We start from the raw sequence: 15,699 nt of genomic DNA, 5'->3' as shown, positions 1-15,699 counted from the left end.
GTCTGTTCATCTCACTGAAGTGAGTGTGGCTCATTTCACTCGGCCCAGTGTCCCAGGTGAAACCACATGAAGAGATGACTGGCTGCCTTTTTAATGCCGATTAATATTATATTATATGCATGTGCCACCTTTTTATAAAGATTTATTTGAAAAGGAAGAGTTATAGGAGGAGGAGAGGGAGAGGGAAGGAAGGAGAGAAAGAGGGAAGGAGAAAGAGAAGGAGAGGAGGAGGGAAGGATGGAGGAGGGGAGAGAGGGGAGAGAGTGGAGAGGAAGGAGAGAGGGGAGAGCTCTTCCATCTGCTGGTTCACTCCTCGAATGGCCACAACAGTCAGGGCTGGGCCAGGCTGAAGCCAGGAGCTCTATGGGTCTCCCATGTAGGTGCAGGGGCCCAAGCACTTGGACTTTCCTCTACTGCTTTCCCAGGCACATTAGCAGGGTCCCAGATCAGAAGTGGAGCAGCCGAGACCCAAACCAGCACCTGCATGGGACGCCAGTATGGCAGGCAGCAGCTTAACCCACTGTACCACGGCACATGCCCCATGCACTATGCCCTCATTACTGATGCACCCATGGACATGAAGACTGCTCTCACCTCTTGGCTGTTATGAACACACTGCAGGACTCCGAGGTCTGCCTTCAGTTCTGTGGCCCTCTGCCCAGCGCATGGACACGGATCCCATGAGATTTCCTGAGGGACCGCTGACATTTCCCACTGTGGCTGCCTCATGCTACACTCCCACCAGCAGTGCAAGAGTGTCCCTACTTTCCACACCCTCTTCCACGCTGGTCGTCTCCTGGGCTGTGCTAGTGGGCCTGCTCATGGACGAGAGAGGACGTGTGCCACCCTGGGGAGGGTGAAGTTGGGCCTCTTTCCCTCTTCCTCTGTCCACAGTGTTCTGTGCCTCCGTCCAGGTGGCCAGGTGGGAGCTCCCTCCAGCACACACCTGGGAGACTTACCCCGCCTCAGAGGGTGTGCACCCCAGTGCTCTGCTCCCAGCTTCCTCGGCTGCACAGCAATAGCTAACAGGGATACCGTCACAACTGCCTGGGCTTCCGTGTCACAGCCAGTAAGTCACTGCCAACTCCAGAGTCCTGAGCTTTCTCTGGCTTCTAGCTTTATGGTTTCAGGTCTTCAGTCCCTAAGCCACGGGCCCAATGTTGTCCTGTGCTCCTTGGGGATCAGTTTCCCCAATATCACTGGTTAGAGATACTGTCCATCGCTACTGCATGACAGGCCCCTCCTCAGAGAACTCCCCACCCACTGCCCCTACTGTGTGACAGGCCCCTCCTCAGAGAGCCCCCCAACCCAAGCCGCTGTGTGACAGACCCCTCCTCAGAGAGCCCCCCATCCACTGCCTCGCCTGTGTGACAGGCCCCTCCTCAGAGAGCCCCCACCCACTGCCCCTCCTGTGTGACAGGCCCCTCCTCAGAGAGCCCCCCTACCCACTGCCCCTCCTGTGTGACAGGCCCCTCCTCAGAGAGCCCCCCACCCACTGCCCCTCCTGTGTGACAGGCCCCTCCTCAAAGAGCCCCCCTACCCACTGCCCCTACTGTGTGACAGGCCCCTCCTCAGAGAGCCCCCCACCCACTGCCCCTCCTGTGTGACAGGCTCCTCCTCAGAGAGCCCCCCAACCCACTGCCCCTATTGTGTGACTGCTGCCTCCTCAGAGAGACCCCCTACCCACTGCCCCTCCTGTGTGACAGGCCCCTCCTCAGAGAGCCCCCCTACCCACAGCCCCTATGTGACAGGCACCTCCCAGAGAGCCCCCTACCCACTGCCCCTCCTGTGTGACAGGCCCCTCCTCAGAGAATCCCCCTACCCACTGCCTCTCCTGTGTGACAGGCCCCTCCTCAGAGAGCCCCCTACCCACTGCCCCTCCTGTGTGACAGGCCCCTCCTCAGAGAGCCCCTCCCCAGTCTCTAGGGCTGGTTCTATGTCAGTCCTGTGTGGCTCTCTCAAGTTTTCAAGTTGGGAAGTGGGAGGCCTCCACTTTTGCTTTTCCTTCTCAAGATTTTTCCGGCTGTGGAGTCCTTGGAGGTTCCACATACATTTTAGAGTGTTTTTTCCTACTACTGCAAAAAACTGCATTGGGCTTTTTATAGGAATTGCATTCAATCTGTCGGTTGCTTTGGGTGATATGGTCACCTTAGCTCTATTTAGTCTTCCCATCCATGTACATGAGATTTCTTTCCATTTGTGTCTTAATTTCTTCCAGCAATATTTAGAGTTTTCAGTGTACAAGACTTCCACCTCCTTGGCTAAGCTTATTTCTAAGCATTTTATTCTTTTTGACACTGTTGTAAGTGGAACTGTTTTTTTAATTTCCTTTTCAGATTGTTCATTGTTAGTGCACAGAAATACATTTTGGCACAGAGATTTTTGTATTCTGGAACTTTATGGAATTTGTTTTGTGGAATTTGTTATATGGAATTTGTCACAACTTTATTCCGTGGCATCTTTGGGGTTTTCTAAGACCACAGGCTCCATTATCCCTGTGCGGCTGTTTCTCCCTGCAAGTTGTCAGTGTCCGCCCCGGGCATCTGGGTGCTGTGCGGCTGGGAGGTCTGTCACCGCTGCTTCTGCCCGCTGAACCGACCCTTGCACATCAGGCGTCTTTTCGTGTCTTATGAAAGTTCTCCACCTCTGTCTGATGCCAGCAGTCACCAGGCTTTCTCTGGACGGAGAGCAGGGGACATCTGTTTCATGAATTATCTTTTACTATATTTTAATGTTTATCCTATGTGTGTCCTTTCATCTAAAGTAGCTTAGGTATAGCATATAATTGGATCTTATTTTTTCAAATTTATTTTTATTGATGTCACTTATTTGAAGGGCAGAGACAGGTACAGAGATCAGCCATCCACTAGTTCATTCCCCACATGCCTGCAACAGCTGGGGCTGGGCCGGGACAAATGCAGGAGCTGAGAAGGTTGCAGAGAGCTGAGTACTTGAAATATCAACTACGGCATCTACAGGTGTGCATCAGCACGACGGACACAGCAGAGGGGCCAGGTCTCAGACCCCAGCCCTCGACGGGGGACACAGGCATTGGCAACACCAGCTTAGCCGCTGAGCCAGACGCCTGCCCAGGGCTCCTTCCTGAAATCCATCCGCCATGGTGTCTTTCGACTATGGAGTCCCACCCCCCCCCCCATTCGGATGTTGCCGCCTCGCTCTCCGTGGTCTGGTCTTGTACTGATTCTGTTCCTCCTTTGCTCCCTTCCTCTGTTTCATCGTTGTTTCCTTTTTTCTAACAGATTTCAACTCCTTTCTCATTTTCTTTTGTGCATCTTCTCCAGAGATCTTCCTTGTGGTCACCCCTGGGACTACACAAAACACCTTCTACTTAAAATTGTCTGTTTTAAATGAGTAATTTACTCCGTGCCTTCACATTCCACCCTTTGTGTTGATGTCACAAATTATATATTTTATCCCTGAATACAGTCACTCTTTTACTTTCACCTTTTAAAATATTTATCTATTTATTTGAAAGAGAGACACAGAGAGAAAGAGCTCTTCCATCCACTGATTCACTCCCCAGCTTGCTGCTGGGTCCAAGGCTGAAGCCAGAAGCTGGGAGCTTTATCCTGTTCTCCCACGAGGGTACAGGGGCCCAAGCACTTGGACCTTCTGCAGCTCTTCCCAGGCCATTTGCAGGGAGCTGGATCAGAAGTGGCGCGGCTGGACTCAAACCAGCACCCATAGGACACCGATGTTGCAGGTGGTAGCTTTACCTGCTATGCCACAGCACCGGCCCCAGCATATTTCACCTTCTAAGAGCTGTACTAGAACTAACAGTGGTTTACTGGTGTCACAGGTGGTATTACAGAATCCTGTGTTCACCTGTATTGCAATTTTCCAGGTTGGTCTTGCCCACGGTGCTGTCCACATCCTCCCAGTGTTTCTCACGAGGCAGGTGGTACACACGGACGTCCTCTGCCTTCATTGGGAGGTCCTTCTCTCTGCCACCTCGGGGTCCTGGCCTGCAGCCCCCGCTGCTCTCAGCACGTGCACGCCTCTGCTGGGAGACAGCTGTAGCTCTTGGGTGGGTGACAGCCTATCTGGCTGTAGGCTTTTTGACTTCATCCTTGCTGGAGCCCTCTGGACTTCTTGGAATGGTGCCCAGCTCCTTTGGGGCTAAGCTCGTCCTTCCTCCCTCCTCCTCTCGGGATTGGTCCACTGCATGTGTACTGTGAGTCCATAAGCTTTCTCCCTTGTATGTACTCCTCCTCTGACGTGACCACTTCAAACCTGTGAACTTCACGCACTCTCTTCTCCCTCTACTGAGCTTTTCCTTCCCCAGATGGTGTTTGGTTCTTTCCACCGTTTCTGTCTGTTGGTGCACCTTGTTTCTGATTTCACTTGGCCAACCTGTCTGTCATCTGCGTCACCCTGAACTCCAAGGTGATCATTTGAAATCCCGTGAGTCCAGGGTCTGGGGAGCGACCCTGGGGCGGTGTCTGCTCTCTGTCTTCGCAGTCGCACAGGCTGGCTGGTGTCTGCTCAGTTGCTTGTGATCTCGGGACTGCTCTGGGATTTGCTGTGATGCTGCAGGTTGTCTGGCACTGCAACAATCTGCTGAGATCTCTGTCAGGGCCCCCAGGCCCCAGCCCAGCCTCAGGGAAGAGTTAGGAGATGAGGGCTCCTCCTGATGAGCCTGGTGGTGCCTACCTCCACCTAGGGCGCCGCCACGGCACTGGTGCTCTGATTCTCCTTCTCTGGTCAGGAGAGGCAGAGCCCCGCCAATCAGGCAGTGCCCAGAAGGCTAGGACACCACCGTGGCCCCAGCTCCCAGTCTGCCCCGGCTCGTGCTTGCCTGGGTGCTCAGACTTCTCAGCTGGTTGGTTCTCCGCACTCACAGTTGTTGTTCTGCCCGGCCTACGTGGGAGCAAGGCCTGGGCCTCCCCTCCCACCATCTCGTATCTCACGCCCCAGGCAAAGACGTGGGCACCAGGCTGCAGCTGGCATCTGATGTGCATGCATCTGGTGGGTCTGGGACCTTAATCTGTGGGGTCTGTGCTAATTCTCAGCAGTGGGCCCAGACCTGAGCTCAACTGCAGGACACCGGTTGGCACTGGGGTTTGGGTGGTATCAGAAACACATAGGGACACACAGTTTTCCCTGTAACAAAATGAGAAGTTTTATGTTTCTAGGAACACCTCACTACATGAGACAATACATGTCTGAGTTATACTATGGGGAAGCCTGCAGTTGTTTTTAAAACCACCACCAATATGAAACAGCTTTGTTTTCAGAAAGGGTTACACGTCTGTGCTCAGTCACAGCAGAGCCCTGCAAGGGACTAGGAGGTCTAAGTGGTGACACAGATGCACCAGCAGGCCCTATGGCACCAGGGAGGGGGGACAGACGCACCAGCAGGCCCCATGGCACCAGGGAGGGGGGACAGACGCACCAGCAGGCCCCATGGTGCCAGGGAGGGGGGACAGACGCACCAGCAGGCCCCATGGTGCCAGGGAGGGGTGACACAGACGCACCTGCAGGCCCCACAGTGGGGGGTGACAGAGACGCACCTGCAGGGCCCCATGGCGGGGATGGGGGTACAACAAATCCCATGTGCCTGTGGCCTCTCTGCTCTGCCAGGGTTGAGATACACATGCGACCACACAGCTCTTAATGCCGGCTCCTCAATACACAGTCGTCACTCATTTCCTCCCGGAAGGAGATAACAGATCTGATGAGACAATTTATGTGCAAGCACTTGGAGCTACACTTATAATGCACACTTGTTAACAAAACGGAAGCTCACAGGTGGGTGTGGCGCAGCAGGGGAGATGCTGGGTGAGACACCTGCACCAGACACTGCAGGCCTGGGTTCAAAGCCCTGCTTTGCTCCCTGTGAACACACACCCGGGCATCGCCTGGCGTCTCGCCTGGCAGCAGGTGATGGCTTCAGTACTGGATTTCTGCACCCAAGTGAAGACACAGACCCACCCAGCCCCAGCTTCTGCAGGCATTTGGAGAGTAAACCAGCGGACAATAGATCTTTGTCTCTCTCTCCATCTTTCTGCCTTTCAAATAAAAATGGGAAAGTGTAAATAAAACCAGATGGAAGCTCAGGAAGAAGGCGGATGAGCTCCAAGCTGCTTGCTTCTGGGCCTAGCAATGGAGACTTCCCACTGTGCCTTTATCAATGCTCTGAACACACCAACCCTGTAAGCCCTCAGTAATTCCTGAAGATAAAAAAGTAAGAATTTGGAAACAGTTTTAGAGAGCATCCTACACGGACCATGACTCGTACCGTGAGGGCAATGATGATACGGCAGAGACCACAGATCCATAGCTGGGCTCCACGTCACATCACAGTCACCAGCCGCCCCTCGCTCCCCAAGCGTAAGAAGCATGGCAGCTGCCCCAAACCCTCTCAGTGACAGGGGCAACGCCAGCTAGGCCTTCTCACCCACGGCCTCCTGGCCTTGCCTCACGATTCATTAATACCGAACTCACGGCCAGCGGCCAGGACAGGTTTGACGTGAGTCATGGTCTCCTGTGCTCGGAGACACAGGACAACAGCAAGCCAGCATTCGGAACACAGAACCTCCAAAAGAGGGCACGGAGACAGCACTTGAGCCGTCACAGACAGGATACGAGCTGCCACCTGTGGCTCAGTGCAGCTGGCCAGGGCTCAGCTCTCCAGTGAGAGCACAGGAGGACTGTACCTAAATGGTAAGCAAGTAGCTGAATCTGCAAATCCAGATCCCCCAAGTAATGGAGACCCCTAGTGAGGGTCTGCCACAGCATGCTCTCAGCACACAGCAGGGTCATTGGCTGCACGGCCACCCCCCAGCCAACACACAGCCAGTCACCAGCAGCGGCTCAGGGCAGGCACGCGATCTTGTGCCCAAGACACCGGCTGAGCTCCTGGGCTCCAGCCAGACTCTAACTTCCTGACAACGCAGATCCCGGGAGGCAGCAGGACCACCCCTACAGGCTGCTGGGGAGGGAGCCAGTGGACTGTGGGGGTAGCCGCTCTTCCTCTCAAACAACACTGTCATACAAAAGTAACTGCTGGGTAAACCCTTCATCCACTGTGCAGACAGGAAGCAGTCAGAAGGGCTCCACGCAGTCTCCAAGGCTGGAACTGAGGCAGCATTTGCAAAGATTGCCTCCCATCCACAAGATTATAAAGCTAAACTGCAGCTCACTTTCTTCAGTAAACATCTGCTAACATCTTGAACCCCTGGGGCCCCTCCTCCACCTTGGTCCAGGGCCTCCCCCTGGGCCCTGCACGCGCTGCTGTCCAGCCCCCTGCCCACACCCAAGCTGTTTCCTGGTGTTAGCAGTGGCTGCAGTCCCTCAAAGCCAAGGTGAGAAACAGCCAAAGCAGATGCACAGCACCGACACACCCAGCTCCACACGGCGCAGACAGCAAGACCCACGACCACTGTGCACGGCGGCTCCTGTGGGAGTGTGGGTCCCCTGGAGCCCCCAACACAGGCCCCATTCCACCAGAGGGCAATGCTGTGACCTCCCCCTCACTGTGGGCCCCACCTCACAGGCACAGGTTGGAGCCCCGGCCCCAGCCCAGCGAGCCAGGGTTCAGCCTGAGTGACACGTAGAACCCACAGGGTCTGACACAGACTGAGGAAGAGGAGCAACTCTGGGTCATGCACCTGCAGCTCCAGTGAGGACCGCCCAGGTGACTCAGCCATTCTTCTTAAATTCACTTCAGCGTCTAACGCTGACACTCCAGGTGAGCAGGACACAGCAGCACGCCAGGCCCTCACCGGCCACGACAGCAGCACATGGCATGGCCTTGGAATCCCCGCAGCCCACTCCTCCAGGGGCTCAGGATCTGGGAGAGATTCTAGGGCTCTGCGCTTTGGCTGGAGAAGGCACTGGAGACCTGAAACAGGGCCAGTGGGACTGAACTGTTATTTTTCAATTTAAAAACAAATACTCAATTTTGTTTATTGGAAAACTCTCATATTTGTGTTATTTCTGTCTTGTGAGAGGCGGGGACAGACAGACAGAGATGTCCCAGCACACGTTTTTCACTCCACAAATGCCCAGGACGGGCCAGGCTGAAGCCAGTCACTTAACTGTGGGTGCACCAGGTGGGTGCCAGGGACCCGGCCACGTCAGCCCTCACTGCCACCCTCCAGGGTGTGCACGGGCAGGAAGCTGGAGGCACAGAAGAGCTGGGACTGCAACTGGGGACCAGGGACACGGAACACGGCATCCCACACCGGGTCCAAGTGCACCCCTAATTCCTGCCACTGGGAAACGTCTCACGGTGCGCAGAGCAACTGGGATGGACCGGTCTGCTTCCTCAACTGCAAACTCACACCAGCCAACGCTGGCCAAGCACTGCGGAGGAAGATCCCGCAAGCACAGGAACATGATGGTGGCACACACGGAGCACGCCCCAGCGAGCTCCCCCACGCAGGTCACATCACCAGTTCCACCTTAAACTCTGTGGACGTTCCAGCACAGCTCCTAGAAACCCTGCATGACCCATGACACGTCCACTGCTGTCCTGTCCGGGCTCCCCAACCTTCCTTAGGCCCAGGGAGCTGGACAGAGGGAGGAGGCCCCGCACCCAGAGAGCTGGACAGAGGGAGGACGCCTCACACCAGAGAGCTAGACAGAGGGAGGAGGCCTCACACCAGAGAGCTGGACAGAGGGAGGAGGCCTCACACCAGAGAGCTGGACAGAGGGAGGAGGCCTCACACCAGAGAGCTGGACAGAGGGAGGAGGCCTCACACCAGAGAGCTGGACAGAGGGAGGAGGCCTCACACCCAGGGAGCTGGACAGAGGGAGGACGCCTCACACCAGAGAGCTAGACAGAGGGAGGAGGCCTCACACCAGAGAGCTGGACAGAGGGAGGAGGCCTCACACCCAGTGTGCAGGACAGAGGGAAGAGGCCTCATACCCAGGGAGCTGGACAGAGGGAGGAGGCCCTGCACCCAGAGGGCTGGACAGAGGGAGGAGGCCTCACACCCAGGGAGCTGGACAGAGGGAGGAGGCTTCATATCCAGGGAGCTGGACAGAGGGAGGAGGCCTCACACCCAGGGAGCTGAACAGAGGGAGGACGCCTCACACCAGAGAGCTAGACAGAGGGAGGAGGCCTCACACCCAGGGAGCTAGACAGAGGGAGGAGGCCTCACACCCAGGGAGCTAGACAGAGGGAGGAGGCCTCACACCCAGTGTGCAGGACAGAGGGAAGAGGCCTCACACCCAGTGTGCAGGACAGAGGGAGGAGGCCTCACACCCAGTGTGCAGGACAAAGGGAAGAGGCCTCACACCCTGTGTGCAGGACAGAGGGAGGAGGCCCCGCACCAAGAGAGCTGGACAGAGGAAGGAGGCCTCACATCCAGTGTGCTGCAGAGGAAGGAGGCCTCACACCCAGTGTGCTGCAGAGGGAGGAGGCCTCACACCCAGTGTGCAGGACAGAGGGAGGAGGCCTCACACCCAGTGTGCTGGACAGAGGGAAGAGGCCCCACACCTGCTCTCTTGCAGTCCCTTTCCTCAGAACTCACCACCCAGATTTGACCGAGCTCACTCAGTATCTGCTTCGGCTGTGACGCGCGTCTCGAAGACCATGGTACAAAGGAGTAGTGTCTCCAGCCACAAATCTGAATGTAGCCACAAACCAGACCTGCCACGGCTGCAGAGCCACTTGCTCTCCCAGGTGTGGCCACAGGCCCTTCAGCCACATGTCACACACCAGCACAGGGGTTGTCGCCAGGTGACGCGGAGCCTGGGCCCCTGGGCCTCCTCTGCCTGCCCAATGAGCACCTGCAGGCCTCAGCCTGGGCCCAGGGGCCCCGCACTGACACAGATCAAGTCCTTTCTCACCTGTCGTCGACCAGACCTCAGAGAGACAGGTGCACTCTACGCACACGTCACAGGGACGTCAGCCATCACCAGGGCCCAGGGGGTAAAGCAGCCGACCAGAGCTCTGACGGAGCCGCTCACCACATAGCCATGCGGAAGCCGGGGGAGGGGGCTTGGCTTTATCCGTCACTCTGTCCTGGCCCACAAGAAGGGCCCTCCACATGCCACTCCTCTTCCAGCCAGGATGACCACATGTGATCCCGCGACAACCTGTGCCTGTGAGATGCTCGGCCACAGTCCGACCCTTGCTTCCCCTCCAAGCTCCATGGGGAATGTTCTGGGCTGGCAAACGCTGTGTGTGTGAGTGTGTCATCTGTGTGCATGTCATCTGGGTGCGTGTTGTGTTTGCATGTTGTGTGTACATGTGTCATGTGCATGTCTCGTGTGTGCATGTGTGTCATGTGTTGCATTGTTATGTGTCGGGGGGGGGGCTGGCAGACTTTTTAAACCCATCTCCCAGCGGAGTCACAAGGGGGTGGGGGAGGGCCCACAGCCAGGCTCCTCCAGAAGCCCAGCACAATATTGCCACAGGCAGGTCAGTGGCTGGGACACAGGTCAGCGTCAGAGGATTCTCACCAAACCAACTCAGCAGGATTTCTGTGAAGACTGGGCTAGGCAGGCAAAGGCGCTGACCACCCATCACCTCGAGGCCTCACCCGGCTGCCCTCCTGCCTCGTGACTCGTCCCCTCCCACGGCAAGCAGTGGCACTGACCAGAGTCAGGGCTGCAGCGGCACCAGGGGCGCCAGGCTGCTCTCCCCTCCCAAAGCCTGGCTGGGCCAGCTGTGCCAAGCAAGGCCAGCAGAAACCAAGGCCCAGGCACTTCCATGGAAGCACACCGATGCCTGACCATGGCTGTATCCTACAGTCAATAACATGGTGACAGACGGCTGAGCCACACTAAGGCACCACCTTCCCCATTGGGGGTAGCCTTCCTCAAGCACCACACGAGACACCGGAGGAAAGACGGCTCCCACCCGCTGCTGCCCCTCTACCTGCAGGCGCCCCCCTGACGCCACAGCCGTGGTCTGGAATAGAACCAGAGATGCGAGCCCCTGAAGGTCACCCCGGGAGACCAGCCTTGGAAACAGAATGCGTCCCTGCTCCTGCTCCTGCCCCAATGGGATGGTGCATGAGGTGGTGGGGGCTGCAGGGGGCGTGGGGAGGCCCGGGCTGAGGACCCTAAGCACGAGGAAGAGACCAGAGGCCTCTCTCCTCCACAAGGCTGGCTCCAGGAACCAAGTCCGACCGTCACTTTCTGCGTAAGCGTGTACCCTGGCTTCTATTTTTGAGGGAAGTAATGAGAACAGTAGCGGAATGTCCGCTCTGGAGGCGGGGGTGGGGGGGTAGGAGACAGGATGGAGGCACAAAGGCCTCGCTCTGTCCGGAGGCCCAGCTCTTCCTGTGCACCATCCATCACGCAGGCCAGGACGTGGCACACTGGTTTTCTGCACTCGGGAGCACAGAGCAGGGGCCAGCGTGGACGGTCACGCCCTGGACCCTGCCCTGCACCAAGTCTGACTTTAAAACACCTGAAATAGTCCTCGAGTTCCTTCCTTCCTTCCTTGTTTCCGCAAGCCCCCGAGAACACGTCCCAGCCTCTCAGCAGGAACACAGGCCAACAGCTCAAGGCCATACTCTGAGGCTGGTGCCCGGCTGACGACCCGTCCACACGGTCAGTGTGCCGCCCCTCCCGCTGTCTGCACAGAACACGGAGGGCAGAGGAAACGGCTGGACAACCCCAGGGCCCGTGAGGAGAGGCCCAGCTCAACAGCCTTTGGTGCGTCCACGAAACAGCACGGACGCCATGCGGTCTCAAAACCCATCTTTTCTCCTCAGCTGGCCAAGCTCAGACAGGAAGCACCTCACAGAGGAACAATTCTAGGCCCCACGTGGGGGATGCGAAAGCAGAAGCCAGTGTGCAAACACAGGAGAGGCACAGGAGACACACACAGATGACACACACACAACACACATGCACACATGACATGCAGAAGCACACACAGCACTCACACAACATGCACACACAACACACATGCGTACAAGGCACACATGAGACACACTTTGCATACACATGACACATATGTGACATGCACATGATACATGCATGTGACGTATACACAACGTGTGTACATGGCACACCGTACACAGATGACACATGACTTGCACACACAACAGATGACACGCATGACTTGCACACACAACACGTGCACACACACACCAGAGGTACACACACGACATACAACACATGCACACATGACACATACTCATGGTGCACACGGCACATGCACACACATGACACACAGCGTCCCCAATGGCAAGGGGACAGGCGAGAGCCTAACACATGAGCAGCAGTGAGCAGCACTTCGCCATCGGCACTGGGTTTTGCTTTCAGCAACCATCAGACTCATGAGAGGAGCTCTCTGCTCAAGTGCTGTGCCTTCACGCCAGATGGGCGTGAGCTCACGATCCCACTCCACAGCCTTACCCCTCGTCTCCTGAGGGCGGCCCTGAACCCCAAGGAGCCAGTTCCTCCTTAGAAGACAGCAAGACGTGGCACAGTGGGCACCCAGCTGTGGGCTGCTTTCTCCGCCACTGCTGGGGACAGCCACATTCTGTGTCAGTGTGCCTGGGACACAGTCCTGCCAACGCCCTCAGATCCAGCTCCCTGCTAACACCTAGGAGGCAGCAGGTGATGGCTGCTGCAGGCAGGTTCAGGAGTGACTCCCCAGACAGACAGACGCACTGGCACTGGCGCTCTCTCTCCCTCTCCCCTCTCCCCCTTTCATGGTAGACTTGTCCTGAATGTTAAAATCTAATTCCAGAAGTTAGCTCTGAGAAACAAATCAGCTCTCATGAAGAAACTAAGAGCATGACTAAGTGTCACGGTGTCTTTCAACACATCAGGCACTGCTCAGACGCAGGCTACCCAAGAGGGCCTGGGTGGCGACCACTCAGTCTCAGGCCACCCGAGAGGGCCTAGGCGGCGACTGTTCAGACACAGGCCACCCGAGCGGGAGACTCTGCCAGGAGAAGCTGGCAAGGCGCCTGTGACAGAGGTTGTTACAGAGAGCCACTACAAGCACAGGAAAACAAACCTGACAGTGGGGCAGGAGAGGGACGGGGACAGAGATGGCCAGCAAATCCAGCCGCACCCTCGGGGACACAAAGCACCCCGCAGGCGCCTGCACTCAAAGGCCGTCTGCAACTTCCTTCTTTTTCAGATTTATTTATTTATTTAGGAAGAGTTACAGAGAGGGAGAGACAGACAGAGATCTTCCACCTGCTGGTTCTCTCCCCAGATGGCTGCGATGGCCAGTGCTGGGCCAGGCTGAAGCCGGGAGCTTCATCGGAGTCTCCTGTGTGGGCTCAGGGGCCCAAGCTCTTGGGCCATCTTCCATTGCTTTCCCAGGCCATTAGCAGGGAGCTGGATCAGAAGTGCAGCAGGGGCCGGCACTGTGGTGTAGTGCGCTAAGCCTCTGCCTGCAGTGCCCACATCCCATACAGGCGCCGCTTCAAGTCTTGGCTGCTCCTCTTCCGATCCAGCTCTCTGCTATGGCCTGGGAAGGAAGAAGAAGATGGCCCAAGTCCTTGGGCCCCTGCACCCACATGAAGACTCATGGGAGTTCCAGGCTCCACCACTGCAGCCATCTGGGGAGTGAACCAGTGGACAGTTTCTCTCTCTCTCTCTCTCTCTCTCTCTCCTTTTGCCTTTCAAACAAATAAAATGAATCTTCAAAAAATAGCTGACAGTTGTGTCAACAGAGACTGAGGGATGCCACTTACATAGGAGCTGGGGGAGGGGCACGGGTCTCCCACTCCCTCCGTGCTGGAAATACTTTACAATCACAGCTTAGGGCAGGTGGCTCTGATGGAGGCCTCTGCTGGCAACTTCCCGGGCCGGGCCTGCAGGGCCCCACAGGGTGCTGCAGGCTCCTCCACCTGCCACAGCTGGGGCGCAGCCTCTGCACGACCCTAAACAGGAGACTGAAGAACGCAGGGGACGCTGCACACACGACCCAGGGCTGCAGGTTCAGGTGGTGACCGCGCCCCGCGCGAGCTGGCAGCACCCGGAACACCGGCTCCGCACAAGAGGCTGCAGCCAGGGGGCCCCGCCTGGGACGCCACAGTGCTGGGGGCAGGGTGCGGCCGGACTCCGACGTCAGCACCCGCAAACCTCAGGACCCTCGCACGGCTCTGGGGCCTCCGTTTCAGCGCAGGTGAAAAGGGGCAGCCCGGGAAAGAGGCGGCGCGCACGGGCCCACTTGGGCCCCCGGGGTAGAAGCTGTGGCCATTCCACGCCCGGCCGCACCTGGCCGGCGCTCAGCTCTCCGCAGAGGGCCCGGGCTTCTCCCCCGAAAGCCGAGGCTCAGGAGGAAACGCTGGGACCGCGGAGGAGGGCTTCGCCGCTCCACGCCTCACCGCGCCGTCCCGGACTCCCCTGCGGGGGTCGGGGTGCGCGCAGCCAGGGCACGCATCCCCGAGAGCACAGACCCGCGGGGAGCCCGCTGCTGCCCGGGGTCAAGGACTCAGCCTGCGCTCGGGAGCTTGACCTCACCTGCGCCCTCGCCCGCCCTGCCCTCCGGCCCGAGTGGCCTCACCTGCGCTCTGCCGGCCGCCCCAACAACCCGCCTGCGCGCCCCCCTCACCTGTCCGGCCCCCTCTCGCGCACCCCTCACCTGTCCGGACCCCCCCAGCGCGCCCCTCACCTGCCCGGCCCCTCCCCCCAGCGCCCCTTCACCTGACCGGACTCCACCCGCGCGCCCCTCACCTGACCAGAACCCCCAGCGCCCCCTCACCTGCCCGGAACCCCCAGCACCCCCTCACCTGACCGGACTCCACCCGCGCGCCCCTCACCTGACCAGAACCCCCAGAGCCCCCTCACCTGCCCGGCCCCTCCCCCCAGCGCCCCTTCACCTGACCGGACTCCACCCGCGCGCCCCTCACCTGACCAGAACCCCCAGCGCCCCCTCACCTGCCCGGAACCCCCAGCACCCCCTCACCTGCGCGGACTCCACCCGCGCGCCCCTCACCTGCCCGGCCCCGCACTGCGTGCCCCTCACCCGACCGGACCCCCCCCCGCGCCCGCCCCTCACCTGCGCGGGGGCGGCGGCCAGTGCGGGCGGCGGCAGCTCGGGCAGGCCGTCCTCCTCCTCTGGGGGCTCGTCCAGCAGCACCCGACCCCGGCTCAGCTTCCACATGCTCGGGCAGCGCCGGCGTCCGCGCGTCCCCGCGTCCGCGCTCCTCTGCGCTGCGGCTCCTGCGGGATGCGGGCCCAGTCGGCTGGGCGGGGCCGCCTCTCCCCGGCCGGCCCCGCCCACCTGACCCCTCACCAGGCCCCACCCCCGGCCGGCCCCTCACCCCCAACCAGGCTCCGCCCCTCACCCGGACCAGGCCCGACCCCCAACCAGGCTCCGCCCCTCACCCGGACCAGGCCCGACCCCCAACCAGGCCCAGCCCCTCACCCGGACCAGGCCCGACCCCCAACCAGGCTCGGCCCCACCCCCGGCCAGGCCCAGCCCCTCACCCGGACCAGGCCCGACCCCCAACCAGGCTCGGCCCCACCCCCGGCCAGGCCCAGCTCCTCACCCGGACCAGACCCCCTCTCTCCAGCCCCCCGCGCGGCCCTCCCCCTCTGCAGAACCAGGTCCGCCCCGCCCCGCCCCGCCCGCCGTGACCCAGGGAGTACCCGCCCCCTTTCCGGAGCGACCCCCCGCCCCTCGCAGCCCTCAGGACCGGAGGCCTCACGGTAGCCTCTCCCCAGGAACCCCTCATCCCCACCTCGCCCCGCCTGGTGGGCGTGGCCACGGGCGCCTGGCTACCATGGCAACGCCTCCGG

At 59.1% G+C, this 15,699-nt stretch overlaps 1 protein-coding gene across 3 annotated transcripts in view; it reads right to left on the bottom strand.

Moving 5' to 3' along the window:
* Positions 1 to 15,202, bottom strand: part of TDRP (testis development related protein) — a 55,915-nt gene extending 40,713 nt beyond the window's left edge. For all 3 annotated transcript variants that reach the window (XM_062198867.1, XM_062198865.1, XM_062198866.1), the window contains exon 1: positions 14,957 to 15,202. In XM_062198867.1, coding sequence (XP_062054851.1) covers positions 14,957 to 15,061 — 105 coding nt within the window. In that variant the 5' untranslated portion in view covers positions 15,062 to 15,202. The remainder of the gene's footprint in view (positions 1 to 14,956) is intronic.
* Between the last annotated feature and the right edge of the window lie 497 nt (positions 15,203 to 15,699).

This window comes from Lepus europaeus, chromosome 8, assembly GCF_033115175.1.
Source record: "Lepus europaeus isolate LE1 chromosome 8, mLepTim1.pri, whole genome shotgun sequence".
Taxonomy (NCBI): Eukaryota; Metazoa; Chordata; class Mammalia; order Lagomorpha; family Leporidae; genus Lepus; species Lepus europaeus.
This window is presented reverse-complemented; position numbering and strand designations above follow the sequence as displayed.